General features: G+C 42.5%; 1 protein-coding gene across 1 annotated transcript in view; it reads left to right on the top strand.

The window, feature by feature from the left end:
- Positions 1-18989, top strand: part of FNDC1 (fibronectin type III domain containing 1) — a 43981-nt gene extending 24992 nt beyond the window's left edge. The window contains exons 13-19 of the mRNA XM_027687222.1: positions 34-264; positions 1917-2025; positions 10876-10955; positions 12988-13017; positions 15207-15368; positions 15837-15959; positions 17377-18989. Of these exons, the coding sequence (XP_027543023.1) occupies positions 34-264; positions 1917-2025; positions 10876-10955; positions 12988-13017; positions 15207-15368; positions 15837-15959; positions 17377-17492 (851 nt within the window). The 3' untranslated portion in view covers positions 17493-18989. The remainder of the gene's footprint in view (positions 1-33; positions 265-1916; positions 2026-10875; positions 10956-12987; positions 13018-15206; positions 15369-15836; positions 15960-17376) is intronic.
- Positions 18990-23017: the final 4028 nt, after the last annotated feature.

The following is a 23017-nucleotide window of genomic DNA, read 5'->3' as shown; positions in this document are numbered from 1 at the left end:
TAACTAAATACCACCCTTCCTTGTCTTTTCCAGCTCCTTATGTGACCTATCTCAGTAAAGATCCAGCAGCCCCATGCTCCTTGACAGAGGCCCTGGAGCACTTCCAAGTGGACAGCCTTGATGAAATCATCCCTAATGACTTCAGAGAGAAAGATCAGCATCCCCTGAAAGCTCCTCACAACATCACTGTTGTGGCAGTTGAAGGCTGTCATTCCTTTGTCATTGTGGACTGGGCTAAACCTGCTCGAGGAGACATGGTAACAGGTACTCTCCCGAGGTTGCTCTCCTAATGGTGTAATGGAGAATCATAGAACCGACCATGTTGGAAAAGACCTCCGAGATTATCAGGTCCAACCCTTGATCCAACACCGCCGTGTTTACTAGACCATGGCACTAAGTGCCGCATCCAGTCTCATCTTAAAAACCTCCAGGGACAGTGAATCCACCACCTCCCTGGGCTGCCCATTCCAATGTCTGATTACTCTCTCTGTAAAAAATTTGTTCCTGATATCCAACCTAAACCTCCCGTGGCAGAGCTTAAGACCATGCCCTCTTGTCCTACTCTTGGGGACAGGTTTTCTTAAATGACCGTTTTTAAACTGAGCTGTTGTCTAATGACTCTGATGTTTCACTGCTCTGGAATTTTCTGAGGGAGGTGAGCTACTTTGTGAAGAGAAGGGTCTCTCTGTCAACCCTCAGTGCCAGACTGACCAGCCCATGTTGGTCCAGATATCTCGATTTTGGCACTGATTTTGTGACAGTGGTTCCGAAGGCATCGCATCCTACTTGCATGGTAGCTCTGATAGTGCTTTGCTTAACTGAGCACTTCTTCCCCCAGATAGTGCTCTCAGCTCCACTGCAGGCATCTCCAGAGCCTGCCTTTGCAGCATCTTTCACACTCAGCTTCAGTCCGTTTCAAGCAGACAACCCAGTCTGGGTCATGCCTGGCTCCTGAGTGTGGTTGCAGGAATGGTCTGCCTGTAGAGGGGCTTCTGGCATGCTGATCTTCTAGTCCGCTTTTTTTTTTTTTTAGGAAAATAATGTATAAAAGTCAATTTTCTTGGAATCTGTGGCCCAGGCTATGCTTAGCTTGTTTTGCTGGAATTTTGCTGAAATATCAGTCTGACAAAGTTCAGAGATGGGGAATATATCAAACAAATGTATTAAATTAAGTCTCCTTTAATGTCTCTAGACCTTCTGAGAGCCAGAGAAAATCCCAACTGACTTCAAGAATGAATCTCAGAAGTTGCTAGAAAAACGCTAGAGTAAATAACCAAAATATTTTAGAAATTAATCCTGTTTGTCAGTGGACCCAAAAGATTTGAAGTGAGTATTTCAATAGGCCACTGCTTTGGTGCCAACATCCAGTTTTGGAGGATCCTCGCCCAGCTCTGCAGCTGACACCATGGCAGAGGGATGAGAACTGGCAGAACTGAAGCAGTGATAATGACTGGGAAGGGAGAAGATGGCACTTGAACAGGCTGTGTGGTATCTTTCCCACAGTATTTAATTTTTCAAGACTGTTGAGACAGTAGCTTAATGAGCACAGTTTGTATAACTTCAGTTTTTTTCCCCCAAAAATCCTCTGGTATTTCTAACTATATTAGTCTCTGCACAGTCCATGTATCACTTAAAAGCAGTGAATGGATTGCCTCTGTCATCTTTTTGCCTTCACTGTGTTTTAAATCAGAATTCACACCTGTGTGCCACCCTCGGATGTAATGCTACATCATTAGCTAATGACAGGAAATTCTTACAGCCTGGAGTTTTCCAGAAGACTTAGGCATTGAATCATTTCCATATTCAAAGATGCTTCTACTCCTTTTAACCCGTAGAATTCACCATAACACCTAGAGATATCATTTACTTAAAATTTGTTTAGAATCCTCACAACTATTTGTCTTTCCTGTTTACAGGCTATCTGGTATACAGTGCATCCTATGATGACTTTTTAAAAAATAAGTGGTCAACCAGGACTGCAGGGTCTACTCATTTGCCGATTGAGAACCTGAAGCCCAACACACGGTAAGGATTTGACCCACTCCTTCTCAGCTCTGTTAAGGAAGTAAAACAAATTTTGAGAATTGTCAGTTGTTTTTCTTGGTCTTAGTGTAAATATTTACATGTGATTTAGATTTTACTCATTCTGTTTGACAGCAAATCGCTCTATAAACTGCGCAACTACTTACATGATATCTTTACCATATTAACCCTGGAGCAGATGACTGTGTGTACATGGATATGTATTTGTGTGTATAAAACCACATATCAGTAACAGAGAAAATCTTATTTTAAAATGCATTTCATAGTCTTTTGCATAACTGAATCAAATGTTGGGGGGGAAGGGTATACTAAAATATTTTCTTGGTGTGATGTGATGTGGCCGTTCCCACATACTGATCTGGTCAAGATTTGATACCTGAGGGCTGCTGAGGAAGTGCTGCCCACTGGGCTGTTTTTACTTTTTGTTCACATGGGTTGTGCTGGAAGAGAAGGCTTGGTGGTATATAGTGAGGCTGTGGCCATTGCTCAGAAGTCAGTTTGGCAGGAGCTTTAGGTCTGTATCTTGCAAAAAATCTCACTGAAATGACAGAACAAGAGCGCGTGCTTTGCCTGATATTGAAATAATTTGTGGGAATTGGGTGGGAAGTAAATGGCCACAAAGGGACTGCATTAAAATTACTTCTTTTGAGAGATGCTTGGTGTCTTTCAGACTTCTCTTTCAAATTCTGAGTCTGAAATTCAGGAAAAATTTCCTGTTTTGTCTATCATACTGTCAGTCACATGCTTTATGAAGCCTGTTCTTACATATCCAAGAGATAAAAAAAGACCACTTATTCTGAAGATTAATAATCTAGACCTTAATGAAAGCCTTTTAGGGTCATTCATGGTGTGTTAAGGCAAAATTACTTCACAGTAGAGAGCTTCAATTATATGCTCTACATCTGCTAGTGCTCTCATTACAAAACGTTGTAGCTACAAATGTATGGAAGGTGGTATTGGACACAGTTTATCTCTGGGTTTCACCTGTTATAACAAGATGGAAGAGGTTTGAGATCTCCTAAACACTGTTCCTGGGCAGTGATGGAAGCAGTTGCAGACCGTCCTGCCTTTGTACATCCACGTCCTTGTGACTTGAAGACACCTTTTCCCTAAATGACTCTCCTCTTGCTGCTAGTTCCTCCCTCCACATCCCAGACTCCTCAATATCCCCAGCCCTTTTCCCCTTCATCAGTATACACTCCTTGTCCCCCATGCAGGCTAGGGAGGCATTGTTTTGACACCCCAGCTTCCCCTGGGGGACCCTCCATCTCTTGCTTCTGTGCCATTTCCCTCTTTCCAGCTGCAGTTCCTCACCTCTTCAGACTCTCAGTCAAGTCTCCCTCTCCTGATGCCCCAAGGACAGTGTTGAAGGCCAGAGATAACTCTCTGCTTCTCATACCCAACACTTAAAGGGCTCCAGGTCACCAGAAGGAGTGGTTGCAGTGAAAGCTCACAGGAGTTCTGCAACTTCTGTCCTGGCCACGCTCAGTGCAGGGGAATTGGTGGGAGTTGAGCTGTCAACCTGTGACTTATCTGATGAGGTGTACATTAACTCCAGGCTTCCGAAGTTCACAATTTGTCTGTATTTGAATGGAGTTTTATAGGAACAGCAAGGTTATAGGTTCATGCAAAGTTATAGGTTCTCCATGAGTGTAGTGACTGTCATGTTGAATATTAAGGTCCTGTTTCAAGTGTAGGGAGGTTCAAGCAAGTGCTATTTATTTAGGCATATTGTTTCCCCAGCACCTTCCTGAAAATGGTGTAATCCATTGGTCCCTGTTGTATGCTCTTGAAAGACAATAAAGGCTTCATGTGGGGTCTGTGGTGGAGAAGGAGGGGTCTTTATAACAGAGAAATTGTGCGTATCAGCCAATCTCATTTACATTCTCCAAGTCCACAGACTGAATTGATTGAATACTTTCTGTCTTAAAAATAACTCCCTAACCACTGCAAAAAGACCCCATACCTAATTAAGGAAATATGGCATGAAAGCTGAAGTTAGTCTAAAAATTTTGTGTTTGCATTGTTAGTGTATTTTGTGAGAAATCTCAATTCAGTCAGATTTACTGTAAGATGGTATTGGCTGCTGGGCATCCCACGAGGGCCTATGGGTGGTGCAGTTTTGCGGCATGTGCAGCGTATGAGAAACGAGTTGGCATCTTGGCTGAAGTCAGCCACAGAGAAGATTTGAAACTGTCACCATATCCTGGAAAACATCTGCCTGGTGTTTAGGTTTTACAAACAAAACGGAAATCTCTGTTTAATGCGTGTCATAAGTTTTCTTCCGAGGACTGGTCTGACCCCCATTTGAGAAGTGGAAGTTTTTTCGTTAGTGAAACTCTGGTCAGCTTCAGTGGGCACAGGAACTGCTTCCTTGTGATGTGTGATTGTAAACACTAAAATTACTTTAAACCTTAATAAATCTTTAAAATAGCAGTTTTGACAATGTCTTTTCCCTAACCTTAATTCTCAGCTGTCACAGAAGATGATGCAAAGGGCTGGACAGCATCTGCTCAACCACTAAATCCACAGTCACAAACATTATAATCCTTGCCATGAACATTTCAGTCTCCTTCTTGAGCATGTTTAGACTTTTTCCTGCCTTTTTTCAGGAAACCTGTGTCACTGCCTGATGGGAGTGTCATGATTTAAAACACTGTCGTTTACCACCATATCTCCATGTCTCATGAAATCTTTTTCCCTGTCCACTTCGGTTGTGTTTCATCTGGGAACACTTTGATCCCATAGTGCCTGCTACCAATTCCGGTGTTGTACATAGGAGGTTCTCAAGCATTTACTCAGGGCTCACAACTACAAACAGAACCTGGATCTTCTGTCCAGACACACCAGAAATTTCTGTTTCCTTGCTGTATCTCTGTTAAAGCAAAGCCACAAGCTTCATCAACCAACAAGCAGCATCAACCACAGCTGACTGCTGTGTGCCACCAGGGAAGCACAGAAGAGCTAAGATGTCAATGAAACCCTTGTCCTGTGCAAGTGGTAGACCTGTGTGGCACGTACATACCTCACACCTGCTGTGTTGGAAGGTCCTGTTCCACCTGCTGTCGCAGGGGGGTAACTGTCGTGGGGTCTTGGTCCATGGGGGAAGAAAGACACACGACACGTAAAGGTAGTGAGACAAAGAGATGTCTGCCTGCTCAGCGCAGCAGGCAGCCTTTATTGAGCTTGCCAACTTCACACACAACACAAACATATTCCTACAACAACACCCAGGAATCCAAGCACCTGCACATTATCAAACCGTCTTAACCTTGTACTCCCTGCAACCCAAGGCCGTGTCCATGGAAACCATCTAACCAGCTCCACTGCTCCCATGGAACACGGCCTCACTTTTGCACTACCTCAAACTTTAATTGTGGGGCTACAACTTCACCCCACACGACGCTACTGTCTTATTATAATATTTGTTGTAACTATTCATGAGAGATGTAATGCTGGACCATTTTTTATGTAGGGAGACACTTTGCACTATCCTGTGAACCTGCAGGCAGCTGATTTAAGTGTCTTTCTTCTGAAAGGGATGGTGCAGTTGTAGGAGGAGGATTTTAGCCCCTGCCATGGGGAGAAACCTGTCCTTCCTGATTCCCTCCCAGCCTCTTTTTCCCCTTGTCCACTGCTCCTGCTGGACAGTGGGTCTATGGGGTGCTGTAACATTGGCTTGTCCCCTACCCTTCCTGGGTAGCAGCACATGTTTGTCCCTCCCAGTCACTGGGTTGGGCATGCCAGTTTCCCTCACGCAGGTAGAAGCCACGTGCTCTGCTTGCACACCCTCTTTGCATCCACCCTGGCTATCACCCAGCACTGCCGGAAGTCCAGCAGCAGCCATTCCACCATCCTCGTGGCTGGCACATGGTCATGGTGCTGTGGCTCCTGCCCTTGCCACCTGCAGCATGTGTGGACAGTGCCACTGTGCACACCGTGGCTGGCTGGCATCCCTGGCTGACATCTCAGCCTGCCACTGGATGGAGTGCAGGGCTGAGGATCCATGTAGGCATGCCTTCGGAGAGTCTGGAAAAAGGAATTTACAGCTAACTAATTTTTTTTTTTAAAGCTGCTTCTCAAATTATCATGCTAAGTGGTTATCTCACTTTGTGCTGTGAGTACCAGCTGTTTAATTCCCAGAGAAGGGAGACATCTTGAATTAAGTCATAAAATAATTTTGCTCCAAGTGACAGGTTTGGTGAACAATTAATCATATAGTCTAAATGAATAAAAATATTTCAAATTCATTGCCCTGTTACAGTTTACTGTGTCCTTTCTTGACATATCAGTAGAACTGGTAAATAAAATTTCAAAGGAACTTTACTCTTAGGAGGAAAAGCTTTTTTCTGGTCTGTTTCGAAAATGAACAACAAATCGTTCTGCATCTGTGGCAGTTGTGATTCTTCTGTGCCTATTGATAACAATTAATTGCAGTTCTGCCTAAGCGAAGTGTAAACAAAGCTCAATCAAATTATATATTATAAATTTTGTTCATGTATTTATGTGATGAAAACCAGTGGAGTTATACCGATTTGAGATTTCCTGGCAAAGTCATCAGCTGAAGGATTCTGACTAATGCAAATGTCAGATTCCTGGACTTAGAAAGGCTTTGGGAATTTCTTTATTATTTGTCATGTCTGAGAAAGAAATATATCCTGACTGCATTATTTTATTGATGTTCTTAATACAGCAATAATAGCAATGTCTATGTCTAAATCACAGGTCAGCAAGTCATGAGACCTGGCTCTCTTTCTGGCACGACTAGAGGCTTCTTGTGTATATAAAGGCTTAGAAACCAATTTTCCAATTTGTAAAGAAAAATGTGCTCATAACTTCATCGCCGATTTTTTTTTGAGACAGTCAGGCAGGAGCTTGAACAATCCTGTGTCCCAGATGGGCTTCTCTGTATGTAACAGGACACCTGAATGCACAGTTGTCCTGACTCCATAGGTAATCAGTTCCTGCATTACACATTGGATACAAAACTGCATGTTTTTCTCTACTTAAATAGGGGCACAAGGTTCTTGGGCTGCTCTATCTCTGGTTTCAGAGGTGGATCATCACACTCATATATCTGATGGGAATGGTTTGAAACTGCCATTAATACACATAAATTAAGTGCATTGAAAGGGTTGCTCAGAAGGTGCCACCATTTTGCAAAGGTGGTATCTAATTATACTGCTTCGGAAGCAGTGGGACATCAATCATACATATAGATGTTTCCACTGTGCTTTGAAGCATCATGGAAGAGGTGTAAGCTGGAAAACATTTTTCTCCTGCTCTTCTGAAGTATTTAGAGCAGGTACTGGGTTAAGTCAGTTAAGCTTGGTGCTGTGTTGTGGTTGTTTTGGGAGCCAGCATGAGGAATCACTGCGCTGTGGTCAGGCTTGTGCTGCTCACTCCTGTCCTGATCCAGGTGGAAAAAGTGCTAGTGGGTGAAGAAGGTATGGATGGGTGCAGGTGCCCCATGAGAACAATGGCAATTTTGGATTAAAGCAGAGCTCAGGCTGCCATGCTCTGCTCAGGTGGCCAGAAGTGGAGGAGCACAAGGGAGGTTTTTTGCCTTCCCTGTCCTCTTTCCCCAGCCATGCTAAACATGCTTTTATACAAAAAGCAAGGTCAGTAGTTAAAACCAGGGGGAAATTTTTCTGCCAGCAAGAGGATTGTGCTAGGCATGAGCAAAAAGCACAGCCTTACTAAATTTTGCTATTTAGCTGCTAAATTCTGCTATTTATTCTGCTAAATTCTGCTGTTTTCTTTTTGTCTCATCATGTGTCTCTTTTAAAGAAAGCTGTGAGTTGTTTGTGAACATCATATAGTCATTCATTAAAGGCAGAATTGTCTGAAGAAAGCAGAAATGGAGTAGTTTTCTGGTATCAGCTGCAGGACACAGTAGGGACAGGGGACACATCCCCCATGCAGACATGGGAACGTGTCCCACAGAGAGTCTGACCGTGCATGTGCTCCAGGTCTGACATAGGTGCAAGGTAAATCTGGTGCCGTGGATGAAGTTGAGAATATTTCAATTCCTGCAGCTTCCGCATTGATTTCACCTAGGCAACCCACCTGTAATTTTTAAGGAGTAAACAAGAAGATGTCCTGGCCCATATCCTGGAGATAACCATCTTGCTTCATGGCAAAACCCAGTGTTCATGTGACTACCACCATTCTGCTGAAGACAGAAGGGTGTTACTTGCACATCTTTTCAGCCTTTTCATAAAGATCAGTTTGATTTTGAGGCAAAGAAGTTCACCTTACTTGATAAAGAATATTTCTTTTAATGTATCAGGAACAGTGTGGCCAGCAGGACCAGGGCAGTGATTCTGCCCCTGTACTCAGCACTAGTTAGGCCACACCTTGAGTACTGTGTCCAGTTCTGGGCCCCTCAGTTTAGGAAGGACACTGAGGTGCTGGAGAGTGTCCAGAGAAGGACAGCGAGGCTGGCGAAGGGAGTGGAACACAGGCCCTTTGAGGAGAGGCTGAGGGAGCTGGAGCTGTTTAGCCTGGTGAGAGGAGGCTCAGAGGAGACCTCATCACTCTACAACTACCTGAAAGGAGGCTGGAGTGAGATGGGGGTCAATCTCTTTTCCCAGGCAACCAGCAGTAGGACAAGAGGGCATGGTCTTAAGCTGTGCCAGGGGAGGTTTAGGTTGGATATTAGGAAGAAATTTTTTACAGAGAGAGTGATCAGACATTGGAATGGGCTGCCCAGGGAGGTGGTGTCTGGGTGCATTCCTCCCATTGTGGGGTTCCATTTCCGAAGGCTTGAGGTGGATGAGGAAGGGGTTACTCCAGCTCCAGGGGTTTCTTCAGGGTCCTGGACGCATGGAGGGGTTAGGTGCTCACCCCTCCCCCCACCCACGAGGTCCCATGGCTTCCGGAGAGACAGCACACAGCTCGTGGAGAGGAGGCGAGAGAGCGAGTTTATTGTGGTTAGGGGTTTATAAAGCTCTTGGGAGGGTCAAAAGGGACCATGTAAGGTAAGGGGTCTTACAAAACACCAATCAGGCAGGGAACAGCCAAATAAGGAAGGGATTAACAAGAGACCAATGAGAAGACTTCTTGATATCTTCTCAGGACATTCCTGAGACAGAGATAAGAACTGGCCGTGGGGGATTTTGGGAAGAAGAAACATGAGTTAGCAGAGACCACAAAAAAGCCATTTCAAAACATGCTTAAACCACAGCTTTCCCATATAATGCAGGCCCACTGCTACAGTGGTGGAGTCACCGTCCATGGAAGTATTCAAGAAGAGACTGGATGTAGCACTCAGTGGCATGGTCTAGTTGACAGGGTGGTGTTAGGTCATAGGTTGGACTCGATGATCTCGGAGGTCTTTTCCAACCTGGTTGATTCTGTGATTCTGTGAAAAAAAGGCTTGCCAAAGGGCTGGTTCAACCATGTCACCTCCGGTTTATTGTTATGAATAATTTCCTATGTGCCTAGCTGGTGCTCCGGCCAGAGAGGGCCCTTTCAGGAGTGACCTCCAGGCCCTGTTCTGTGGCTAAGATACAACTGATGGTACAGGAAAGGGCACATGGTAAAAATTGAGTGGCAGACTAAAACCAGCAAAGTTCTTGCAACAGGATTGTATTGGATCTTCCTAATGCATGGGAGACTGTAAAGTAAAAGCACCATGTCTCAGCCCAGTGTGGCCCATGCAATAGAACCAGCACTGGCAGTTTTTTGTGCAGGATGGGGAGAGCTTCACCACCAAAAGCAGCCTGATATTTTTAATGAAGCAGGCTCCCTTTCCCAAACTGAGGTGCATCAGGCCAGCCACTCAGATAGGATATTTTCATGTAAGGTAATCCAGCCATTGGTGGCAACCATCCATGCAAGTAATCACTTGACCTGTTATGTGGGTCATGTATAGAGCTTTTGAAGATGTCTGCTTTTGGGTGAGAGGCTTAATTAAGATCCAAATGAGATGTGGATATTACAGAGACACAATAATTTTTTATGTTTTATTAATTTCTTTACAAGAATGAACTTGAGCAAGGGGGAAAGAAGGGAAAACCTAAACTCAGGAATTTAAAAAATGCTGTGCTGGAAATTTTTACAGTAGTCTTTCATTCTAACTGGTTTCTGCTGGACTGGTACAAATATAAAAAGAAAAGAAGAAAACATTAATCTGGGGAAAAAATGACGGGGTAGGCATCAACTAAAAATCATTGTATTTGGAAATGAACTAAAATGTGCTTACATGTATTCTTCTCTAAGGGTGAGGATAATTTTGCTTCTGTTGAGCAAAGAATAGTGTTCTAGTGGTGAGTCATGTGCTTTGACTTAAGCATGTGATTTAAAAACTTTGGGGGAATCAATAAGGCAACGTGATGCTTCCTTGTATTACTCAAGTATTGTGATCTTAATGCTGCTGGAGTTTTTACACAAAGGTCAAAAGCTTAGTTTCTGATCACATATAAATCTGATCCAGTTTCAGTTTGCAGTTTACATCACGGCTTTCCTAGGAGTTAATCTGGTTTAAAACTATTCCTGAGATCAGAATTTGATTTCCTTGCATCTTTTTCTTTTAGTCTTTTGCTATCAGTTATTTCATAGAAAGTGGATATAGTTGTATGTGGTTTTTGGATGGGGAATGATATATAAATAAATGATCCAAAAATATGCATGAGAGAAATTGCAAAAAGGAGACATTTGTCTGTAACAGCCAGCTCATACCCTGGCTCAGTATCCAACTCCATTTAACGATAAGGACACTCGGTGCTGTTCTGCTGTTTTGATTCTTACCCTGTTTTAAATTACTTATAATTTAGCCATTGCACTGGGACCTGTTTTCATCTTATTTCCCCTCTCTTTTTGTTTCAGGTATTATTTTAAAGTCCAGGCAAAGAACCCCTTTGGTTATGGACCTGTTAGCTCTTCTGTCTCATTTATCACAGAATCTGGTATGGTTTGCTTTTTATTTTCATCTCAAAATGGAATTTTTAATAAGAGATGTGGCAAGGCAATGACTGAAACCAGCATGCTAATAATGGTGATTATCCTGAACTTGCTGTTTTGAGGTTTTTTTTACTTTAATTATTTGTTTTCAGTTAAGCCAGGAAAATAATATGCACTCCTAATGCCACTATTAAAATATAGGTGACAATAAAGTGAACTCTGGGGAAACAGGAAACTGAATTTCAAATATACAAGAATACTAGTGTTCAACAATACAGAAGCAATGGGAAGCTTAATATCTTTGATAGTTTGACCAAACATTTAGTAAAGTAGTTTCCTAATTGTGGGCAGCTAAACAGTTGGAAACAGTTGTCTCTAGAAGAAATATAGAAGGCAACAGTTCCATTGGACAGACAAAATTCTCTGCTCTTTTTTTTTGACAAGGCATGCTGCTCTTTCACAGGGCTAATAGTACATTCAAGAGCAACATCCTCTTCTAAAAATAGTATGTTAAATGAGCTATTTTTGCCCATTTCTTCTTCTTCTACTTCCATCAAGCCAGAGGCCAATGACTTCACTAAATAATAAAGGACAAATTTTTCAGTCTTTACTTCAGTGAAAGGTCTGTTGTTTCTTGCAAATTTTGCCCTTTTAATGACATGAGGCTTCTGTGGTCTCTGCCTTTGCTCATTTGACTTCACTCTGTAGTGCTCACTTCAGAAGCTCCACTAAGAACTGTGCAAGTAAGTCATCACAGAAGGGAGACAAAAATGCAAGATAAGAAAATGGTCCTGGGTAACATGTTCAGATTTTCATTAAAGGAGTAAGAAGCTCAAGTATAAATCCAAGCATAATATTTAATATTGCCTGGGTGGCCAAGAAGGTCAATGGCATGCTGGCTTGTATCAGCAATAGTGTGCCCAGCAGGACCAGGGGGGTGATTGTGCCCCCCTGTTCGGCACTGGTGAGGCTGCACCTCAACTGCTGTGTCCAGTTCTGGGCCCCTCACTGCAAGGAAGACTTTAAGGTGCTGAAGCATGTCCAGAGAAGGGCTGTCAACAGGCTGGAACCTAGAACAGGCTGCCCAGGGAAGTGGTGGAATGCCCATCCCTGGACGTATTTAAAAGACGTGTAGATATGGCACTTAGGGACATGGTTTAGTGGAGTACTTGGCACTGCTGAGTCAACGGTTGGACTAAGTGATCCTTAGAGGTCTTTTCCAACCTAAATGATTCTATGATTCTTTGATTCTGTGCTGTATCTTGCAGATTGTTTTCCTGATTAGCTGGCTACCAGTCTATGGGTCTGAATGCCTGGTTTTGCCATCCAAAATCAATGAGCTTTAACATGTTAAGTACACCAAATTTAAAGTTTTGTTTGCAGCACTGATCTTTTGTTTGTCATGTAGCCAAAGGTGGCTCTCTATAAGGTGGCATAAGTACAAAAACAGTTGCTAAATGCAAAGCCAGGTGGTATAGTTACAGTGATGGTATAGGTCATAAGAGAAAGAAATTGCTAATTCCGAGTGCTCTTCTAATGCAACCATAAGGTTTGAGCTGATGGGAATATTCAATAAAGAATGCCATCATACTTATGAATAGCACTGAAGAACTGTGCTGAACATGATGGATGTCTGAGACTGAGGTTTGCATGCAAGAGTTAGGTTATATTTCCTGTTGGAGGACAGGCCCACTATTCGTTCAGAAGTATACAGTGAAACTGTTTTCCTGCTCTGAAGACGTTCTGAGAAGAGGAAATGTTTCAAAGCTGGCTTTGGACTTTGATACTAATCTCAGTAGAGTTTTTACAGTATCAAAATAAATTTACAATCCTGTGGCAAATTTCATTAACTGAGGAAACAGCAGAATAACAAACACACATTAGGTCTGCAAATTGAAAAGACAATATAAGTTCCACATTTCATAATGTAGTTATGCATGCTGTACTGTCATCCTGTTGAGTGACTGTATGTTTCATATTATAAAACAAGATTTGGAAAAAAAAATACTAAATTTTTTGTTTGTTTTATTCTTCTAGACAATCCTCTTCTCATTGTCAGACCACCTGGTAAGTCTTACTCTGTTGTTTCTTTCATGAAGTGCATAAAATCTGTGCAAAACAGTTAGAATATAGAAGTTAGAAACATTTAAACATGCAGTTTTAGTTACAGTTTTAAGCAGGTAGTAATTCATGGGACTAATTCACAAAACATTTTTTGTCTTAGGACCCCTTATTCTGTTTTCTGAAAAGAAATCTTGTAAAGCTATGCTCGAATAAGCATTTGATTTTAGTCCATCTTTTTGCCTGGTACAAAGGCTTAAATTGCTTAGTATTAAGCATTAAACTCTATTGCTTTTGTATCTGTGTCCTTCAGTTGCCTAAGCAGAGCTTGAATAGCAGCATCAGGTTTTTGTCTCTCTAGTTCTTATGTTCATCTATACAAATCATCATGCCCTTATAAATGCTAAAAAACTCACTGATTTGCTACTGACCCAAATGATATGCCACAAAGCTGATGAGCTTTCCAAATTGTTGAGCTGTTTTCAAATTTGCAATAAGCTAGTTCAACCCCTAATCAGAAGATCTGATTTCCTGGTGCTGGGACTAACCTTGCTGACGTGAATATTGGTAGGGTAACCCCAGGCAGTACGTGCTCTCAGAAGAGATGCAGGAAAAAAACCCCTCATAGTTATTATACACTATACTCTGTCAGCTTTCCTAAGCAATTAAAATGCTTGGTTCTGGGGCTTTTTTGCTACAGTGTTTATGAAAATAGCATCCAGCATTTCCCTTCCTCCTCTGTTTTATTTTACTTGGGGTTTTTTTCTCTGTCCTCTCAGAAGTCTCTGATGATGCACAGGTATTGCAGAGCACACTGTGTCTCTGGCAGTCAGTGTGAGAGGCCTCTGAGAGTGGTGATCTTTCCAGACACCTTCAGCTTTTTTGCTATCCATTACTTTGTTGGTCTGTTCAAAGAATGGAGGCTTTGGAAGGTGATGGCTTTTGCACTTGTAGTTTCTTTTCCAACTGGACAAAGAGAAAATACTTCGTGTGGCCGCAGTAGTAAAGACAGACCAAAAAGAGATGGCAGAGATCTAGGAACTTGTGGAAATTAAGAGATTCTGAACATCCATTGCAGCCCTTACAGGTCATGCTAAGTTTATCCTTCAGGATTTTTGGAGGTGGGCAAAAGTGATGGACAAAAGCAGATTATTCACATTAACAAAATTGCATTCAAGAAATAGTTTACTGTTTTATTCTAAAGACAAATCTGTGGCTAAAATCCTGTAATCCCTTCACTGTGTGGCTGAGTAAAATCAGTACAGTTAACGTTTCTATTCACACCAGTGGAGTTTTAAGGATTGCTGATCACATGATAGTGTTTGCAGGATTTGGACTATGTGTCTAGTGAGAGGGAGGAAGAATGACTAACAGAAAAAACTTTCCATCTCATCTGTAAACCATCTCAAAATAGCACAGTAAAATCAGGGCTTTGTGCTGTAGCTAGAGACAAAAATACCAATTGTCACACTGGAAACTTTTTGTATCATTCTGTATACATTACTACAACAGCAATTTCAAAATAAATTATATTGCCTTGTCTAGTATAAAACAAACATTTAGGTAAGGCAGTAGGAGTATTTAGTCTTTTGCAATACAATTAAGCATTCTCCTCTGCAGCAATGCTCTGAACAGAGTTCCCCAGGAAAGATCTTGCTTGTTTGTTGTTGAAAACTCATCTGTTTTGATGTAATCTGAGAAACAAAACAGGGAAGTACATTTGTGATATGATCTTTTTAACCAGATAGCAAGAATTACATTTCAGGCTGTTACTACAGAATTCTTAACATCTGTTCTTCAGTAATAGGGTTAAGTTTTGTACTTAGTCTTAAAATGCAAGTCACTGTCAGACCTGAGATCAGGCCGTGTCGAGGAAAGAAACTGTAATACTAGGTAAAGAAGAATTCTTATTAAAACAAATGAGACCGTTTACTTAAAACTGTGGTTCAGTACATGAAATAATATTTTTTAATCAATTTAACAGTCTGCTGCCTAGAAGGGATTTAATCAAGTCCCTTTCTTCTCTTTTTTTAATAGTATTTGTTCTTGAAGTAGTATTTCTGGATATAGAAAAATTATGCATTAATCTGCTGCAGTGTGTCTTGTAAAACATATTATTAGATGTTAACCTCAGCAAAACTCAGATTGAAATGCTGAAGTCTGTCTCTAATGTGGAATTTATTTTTTTCCCCAAGGTGGTGAGCCTATCTGGATCCCATTCACCTTTAAATACGACCCCACCTACTCGGACTGCACTGGCAAGCAGTATGTGAAACGAACTTGGTACCGCAAGTTTGTAGGAGTGGTTCTTTGCAACTCCTTAAGGTATAAAATTTACCTCAGTGATGACCTGAAAGGTAGGCACCAAGATTAATTTCTTGATATATGATTACTTGCCATCTCCATCTTCTCACTTTCTTCATTTTATATGTGAAAGAATTGCGTGACGGCTCTGTGGGAGTCCTTCTCTTGAGAAGAATCAATGCTAATGCTTATATGGGTGTATTTACTTTCACATGATATATTCAAATGACTAGTATAGTTGAAATTCTCTCCACCCATCACCTATGGTGTAGGGCCCATGGACTTGCAAAATAGGGTCTACTCCTTATGGAGCTGTAATCCATTTATTTTCCATAATTTCTTCTTCAATACTCTGAAGGGAGCATTCTCCCTCTTTCCAGCCACCGTTTGCTTATTGGTAATACTGTGTTTGTCACTGTAACATTCCTCCTGCTTTCTTCCACATCTGTTTTCCTGGTGGCAAAGAGCATCCCAAACAAAAGTATTGCTGAGTTAAGTAATCTGTCTGTATCACCCTTCAGACACCTTCTACAGCATTGGGGATAGCTGGGGAAGGGGCGAGGACCACTGCCAATTTGTGGATTCACACCTGGATGGAAGAACAGGACCTCAGTCGTACATTGAAGCCCTGCCCACCATCCGAGGTACAGCAATGGGGGAGTGGGATGCTGGCCAGGTGCCTGTCATCCCATCTGTAGGATTAAGGGGTAAGGAAAAGGGCACAGAGTGGAGCGCTGTTCACAGCTGCTGACAGCTCTCTTGAGTAGTCCAGCTGACGCAGTAGGTGAAAACAGGTTATAAAAGTCCCAGACAGCTTGTGGGTGAAGAAAGAGAGACAGACAGAGAGGGGTGTATAAGGCAAATGCTTTACAGGAACAAAATGCAAAGACAGAAGGAAATAATTGTATAGGTCTGTGAAATGTTTCTCTTAACGATAAGACCTGCCTCATTGAATTGAGGTGCAAAAACTCTTCCATGTGCCAAGAAGGACCAGCAACATCTTTGCAAATACAGCTTTTGTGAATGGTTTCTAACCAGTTCACTCAATGCAAAACACGAATGAGTATGTCTAGTGACTTAAGGTCAGTACTTTTATTCTGGCCTGGTAGATAACTCTCTATGAGTGAAAATTCTTACCTTGAAGGAGTTCCTCTGAGTAAACTGCTCAGCTCATGTAGCCAGGAAGGTGACAACTTGCTTCACAAAATGAAACCAATCATGAAAGTTAGCCAATCTTTTCAGTAAGTCTATTGGTTTAAGTTATTCAGTTAGCGTTAATGGTTTCTATGTTAAATTATTTGTTGATATTCTTTTGATGGTGGCGTTACCAGGAAGAAACTGAAAAAGTCACTGATACTAATATATCACTGGGAAGTAGTGTATTTCTCAGTTCAGAAGAAGGATGATTAATCCAGATGTGTATAACTAGGTCTAGGAGACAGAGATAGAGAGCACGCAAAAGTTATATTATTGGCACAAACCACGAATATTTCAGATGTTCCAATGCACAAGCTATGTGAACAAGAATGCTGCACCTCTTCTAATGCTTTAAGCAGTCACATTCTTTCTGCAGATGAAGAAAAAGGGGAAGGGAGGGCTTAACTCAATATTTACTGCGTGAAATGATACCTTTTTGTTTTTTGAAAAGCTGACACTTCCTGAAGCCCTGTGAGAAAATATGATTTGATGGTATTTTTTTGCCCCAGAGTCCTTTATTTAAACTGACTTAGAAACTTCATAAACACAACTGAAATATGCCCACCTTTTGAGGTTAAAGGCAGAAGCTCTTTGGCAGACCATAGCATTACACAATAGTTAAAGAGATTTTGAACAGTGAAACCAGTCAAAACTGCAAGAAATATGAAGGACCAGAGTTAGATCATTCAAGAAAGATCTAGACCAAATACCAGGGCTAGCCAATACCCTTTTGACATAATTGCCTACCAGACCATTTTTAAGTTTTCATTTGAGTTGTGAAATTGACTCTCACTGCATCTGTTACTCTTGTTAAATTACCGTGTCTTTGTTGTGTAATACAAATCGGTGTTTTTCTCCTGACAGGGTACTACCGCCAGTACCGCCAGGAACCTGTATCATTTGGACGCATTGGATACACAACACCCTACTACTATGTGGGCTGGTATGAGTGTGGCGTGCCCATCCCAGGAAAATGGTAGTAGTCTGTTTTCCTGTCTTAGGCAGACCATGCTTTTGTAATTATTTCTACCAGAGGACTGTGAGCAACTGATTTGGAAAAGAAAAAAAAAAGGAAGGTAAATGAGGCAAACCAGTGAAAACCAGCTGCTCAAGAAACCCTTGTGAAGCCAAACATGAACATCCTTTACCAGCCTGTATCTGTGGTGCTGCTTGATTTCTGCTTGGAAGCAGGGATAGGATATAAGTTTGGTGTCCAACCTTCCTTCTGTGTCTTTAAGGCACAGAGAGAAGTTTGCAATATGTGCAGCCTGTGAAAACCAGAACTGTATTAGCCATGAAAATTTGAAAGTTTCTTATATCTTACAGGAATGACCTAAGCATGCTGTGCTTGCTTAATGGGATGCTAAACTGTCCTTTCCTCCCAACGGGGCTCCCCTATGCAATCATGCCATGTAACTGGCCATCCACCAAAGGCGATTTATTCTTCTGAAGACTTACCCTGTGGGTTCATCCACTGCTGGACTAATCACCAGGTCATTCACAGTGTAAATTCACTGTGAGATATATGTGTATCTATATCTATATAAATACAGTACTGTACATCTGCAAAAGTACTGTTTAGAGATGCTGAGTTTTCTTGTCCACTAGATAAATATGTTTGGAATTTTTATGTAAAAGGTGCTGTTAATTCTTTGAGATATTGCTATGCACAATATATTAACCAAGGAAAGAGCTATATTCTTCTTGTGAGTACTGTTGATGTAACATTTGAATTACTGATCAAAGACCTGTGTCTTACTTCCTTGGCAGCCTTTGGACTGGACATTCGATGGGAATCTACCCCTCTATCCATGTTAGAGTGGCACTGTTAGTCTAGCAAAAACACATACACAGCAGTTTATCAGCATCAGTTAAAGTTTCTATCCTTTGCTATTTAAAAGTTGTAGTGCAACTTTTCTTCAATCCATTGTCATCTTATTTTGTATGTTATTTATTCCTTGTCAGTATCTTTCACGTTACTGTGCAGAGGCATAGGATGAGTAAGTTGCAAATTAGAAACTGCTTTTAACTTATTTGCCCTCCAAAAAGAAGCCCAAGTCACCAATACAGGAGAACTAGCAGGAAGCTCATTTGACTATGGTCCATCCTAGGGACAATTGGGATACACTTCCTTTGCAATACTACTGAAATCTCTTCCAACCAAACCATAAAGCAAAAGCTGACATGAATGAAAGGTATACCTGGGGGACTGATCCATTCTCTAGTTCATCTCTCACTCTCGTTCCAGCTTAGATGTAGTGTAGTTCTAACAGCTTTTGAGTTTCTTCCTGTAGTTATTTTAAATTGTGTGGGCACAAAAAAGGTACTAAAGTGATTAAAAGAGCATTTTCTTTTTTACGGTGATTTGGGTTTTAGCATTTTAATTATTCTCACATACTTTTTCTTCAGTACAGTGCAAAATATATGGTCTTGAAGTATAACTTTTTTCCCTAATAAACCTATGATACATGGTTCCACTTCTGTTTCATCCTTTCTGGTTGTCTATGTCATGTAATCTGACAAAGTGACGAATTGTTAGCTTTTGAAAAGTCCTCCTTGGGAGAGGAGTAAATGTCAACTTTTTCTAAGGGACTGGAAGCATGTGAATGTGTTGTTCCCTTTTGAAGATGGTTAGCAGTTATCATGGAGTTACCAAGGGAAAATCATGCCTGACCTACCTGATCATATTCTTTGTTGAGACTAGTGCCTCTGTGCAGAGGGGAGAACAGTGAATGTCATAGACTTTAGCTTCTGTAAGGTGCTTGGCATGGTCTCCCACTGTCTGTTTGTAGCGAAATCGGTGGAATATAGCTTGGATAGTTAGACTTTAGGGTGGATATGAAATTAGCTACATTTTGAGGCTCAAAGTGCAAGTCCAAATGACTGCTGGTTGCAAGTGCCCTCCCAGGGCCAGTGCTGGGTCCAGTACAGTCTGATGACCTGGACAATAGGATAGAGTGAACGGGTGGAGTGCACCATCAGCAAGCTTGCTGCTGATACTAAACTGAGGCTGGGGAGTGGTTTATGTGCTAGAGGGCAAAGCTGCTCATCAGAAGGACTTCTGTGTGCTTGAGAAATGAGATGTCAGGAAACTGATGCAGTTCAGCAAAGGAAAGTGAAAAGTCCCACATGTTGGTCCTTGCAACAATACAGGCTGGGATGACTGTTCAGAGAGCAGCTTTGCAGAAGAGCTGCATTTCACCTTCAGAGACCGCAAGTAGATTTTGTTTCGTCCATTTGCAGAGACATGGTTCCTTCATTCCCTTCTGGAAATAATCTTGGGGTGGGACAGTCCCATTCAGGTATGTCATTATGGGTGAAGAGCTGAGATCGTTGTTTTTTCTGCAGCCTCAGCGTGGGAGGTACTGGAGGGTGCTGGGGCAGGGATGGAAGGGCACTCTTCCCTTCCAGTGTAAATCTTCTACGAGACTAAACCAGCCGGGGCAGAGTCAGCAGTGGGGTACAGCAGGGAAACACATGAAGTGCAATGGTATGCAGTCTGTTCCCTTCACTTTGAGGTCTAGGTAAATTCTCTGTGCAATATGAGGTGATCTGATTGACACATTTGCATCCTTTGCCCCATGTGTAGGGTAAACATATTATTGTTATATTAGCTAGTTTCTTGAAGAGATGGTACTGGTCTTGGTCAATGTTCACCTAAGAGGTGGTGGGATTATAGAGGTGTCTAAAGACTGCGTGGGTCAGGAAAGCCATGTCCCATCCAGTTCCTCTCTCCAAGGCCCTGTCAGTGTCCTGAGCTGTGGGCTGCCCTCCTCTTTCCTTCCTTACTTCCCTGCTGTCCCCATGACACGCTGGTCCTACTCTGCCACCATAGGAGAAGCAGCAGACCCGCTTGGAGGTAAATCTCATCTCAGTTGAAATAGCTGTACAGCTTTGTGACTGCCCTGTGTATCAGGGAACGTTGTACAACTCCAGATGGTGCTAATGGGAGAGGGATGGGTCTTTTCCTCTGTCAGCTCTCCTCCCATGCCCCTCTTACTGGCAAAGCCACATCTACATCTGGTCTTCAACCTCTTGGCGCCAGTTTAGAGAATGCCATGTCCCTTCAGAGGCTCTGAGGGGTGTTGCACTACCCCTGCCTTCTTGTCAAAATGATTCTTGAGGGAACAGGATGGAGGAGAGGGAGGATCCCCACAGAGAGAAAATTCATACAGCTTGGCCTGCATTGCCTCTGATCCAAGTCTCTCAGGGGTGGAGGGATGCCAGGGCCGTGCCTGGTGGGGAATTGTACAGAGTTTAAAAAAGAAGGGAGAAAAACACAACGGAGGAAGGGGTGGGGAGGAAAAGACAAGCAAAGAAGCTGCTCAAAGCATTGTCTGGCCCTGGTCAACTCCAGATGCTAATCTCTGATCACTGTACCATATTTTTGTGAGAATTGGGATTTCTGCCTCAAAGGCATCAGGAACAATTGCCAACATGTGACAGATGCCAAGGGTTCTTGGGGGCAGCCAAAGCCCAGCATGTGGACCCGGCATGTGAACAGAAGAGCTCTTGGGTGATGAAGGAGGCACTGGGTGTCACTTGGAAAGATAATAGAAGGCCTTCGTGGGAGGTAACCCAACCCTCTGAACAATGTGAAATGATGCTTGTGGTTCGTCCCTATAGTTTTCTCTCCACAAAACCCATGTCCTATTTTCTCACCAGGCAGAGAGATGTTATTCATGTGAAGAGCTGTCTTCCTCTGGCAGAAGAGGATAAGGTAAATGCAGAAGGGAATAAGGTCAATGCTGCAGCAGCCCAGCTCTGCTTCCTAAGGCAAAACTGGCATCCATGGATGTTGAAAAAGTCCCACCCATGGAGCCCTGCCAGCCTGCCTGAGGGCCCTCAGCTAGTAACATTTGAAAACAAAGCCATGTCTTGTACTGCTGCTCCTTTTCTCGTCATGCTTGTGTGTCCCATAAAGCAGGAAGCACTCCCGCAGGACTCTGCCAACTGCACCACAACAGTCAGTGAAAAATATGACCCTGGTGAGAAGTAGCATCTGAAGGAGAACACCACCAGGATTGTAGCTGAGTGCAATAATCACAATGTCAAGAAAATTCACATGTACCAGGTCCTCAGGTGCCAGCAGTTGCCATAACTCCTCAGTGCCAGTGTCACCCAACTCCAAACATGACCTGATCAGCAAAAAAAGAGCTTGGGAACCTCCACATGGCACACGCCAAGGAAGCACATACTTGTGACAATGAAGCTCACCGACAGGCCAAGCTGCATTAGCAGTGACACAGTCAGTGGGCTCAGTGAGGCACTTCTCTCTTTAGCACAGGTGAGCCTATACATGGAGTGCCATCTGCCCTCCTGTACAAGGCAAACGAGTGGATCAACAAGAGAGTGACCACGATGCTTAGGGTACTGGTGCACAGAACATATAAGGAAAGGGCAAGCACGGGGTTTGTTCAGCCTTGGGGAAGGAAGGCTTGGCTGGCCGTGATGGATCTAGTTGATATCTTCAGTGGCCTAATGAGATCATAAAGATGAACCCACACTTTTCTGAGAGATACACACAGTGAAAGGTTGAAGGACAATGGACACAGACTGCAACACGAGTGATTCCAAGGAAGTATTAAGAAAATGTTTGTAGCATCGAGCTGATCAAGTACAGGGACTGCCCAGAGAGGCAGGGAAAACTCCATCCCTGAGGGTGCTCATAACTGGCCTGGAGAGGGCCATGAGTAACCTGATCTAGCTTTGATGTTGGCCTTGCTTTGAGAAGTGTCTTGGTCCTGACTTCCAAAGGTTCCCTCTAACCTGAAGAAGTGTACAAGTCTGTGAATGATACCAACTACTGCGTTATGCAGCCAGACTAAAACAGAACCAAAATTTTACAAAAACAAAGTGCAATCTCCAGCATTTTCCACAGTGGATTTATTTATTGGACAAAAATGGTCATAAACTCACAGAATGACTGAGGCGGGAAGGGACCACTGAGGATCATCTAGTCCGATTCCTTCTGTTGAAGGCAAGGCTACAGCAAGACCTTGTCCTCTTGCATTTTAAAGATCTCTGATGATGGAAACTCCACAGTTTCTCTTGGCAACCTGGGTCAGTGTTTAACCACCATCCCACAATAAAAGAATATTTTTCTTTGGTTTAAATGGGTTTTCCTGTATTTGAGTTTGTGCCCACTGACTTCTATCTGTCACTAGACACCACTGAGAAGAGCCTGGCTCCATCTTCATTACTCCCTGCATTAGGGGTATGATTCCACTGAGTGTTCTCCAGTCTGAAAAGTCTCAGGTCTCTCAGCCTTTCATTATGCCAGAAGTGCTCCCGTTCCTTCATCACCTTCATGCCACTTCATTAGACTGTCTCCATTATGTCCATATCTCTTGTACTGGAGAGCACAGAACTGAACACAGTGGACTCCAAGTGTGGAATACTGAATACAGGGGGAGGATCACCTTTTTGGAAAGAAACATCTTCAATTATAAAAAAAAAAAAAAGCCTTTTTCTTTTCTAAATGGAAGTTGCAAGCTGGCTCCCA

This window comes from Neopelma chrysocephalum, unplaced genomic scaffold (genome assembly GCF_003984885.1).
Source record: "Neopelma chrysocephalum unplaced genomic scaffold, ASM398488v2 Primary Assembly neopelma1_23, whole genome shotgun sequence".
In the NCBI taxonomy this organism is placed as follows: domain Eukaryota; kingdom Metazoa; phylum Chordata; class Aves; order Passeriformes; family Pipridae; genus Neopelma; species Neopelma chrysocephalum.
This window is presented reverse-complemented; position numbering and strand designations above follow the sequence as displayed.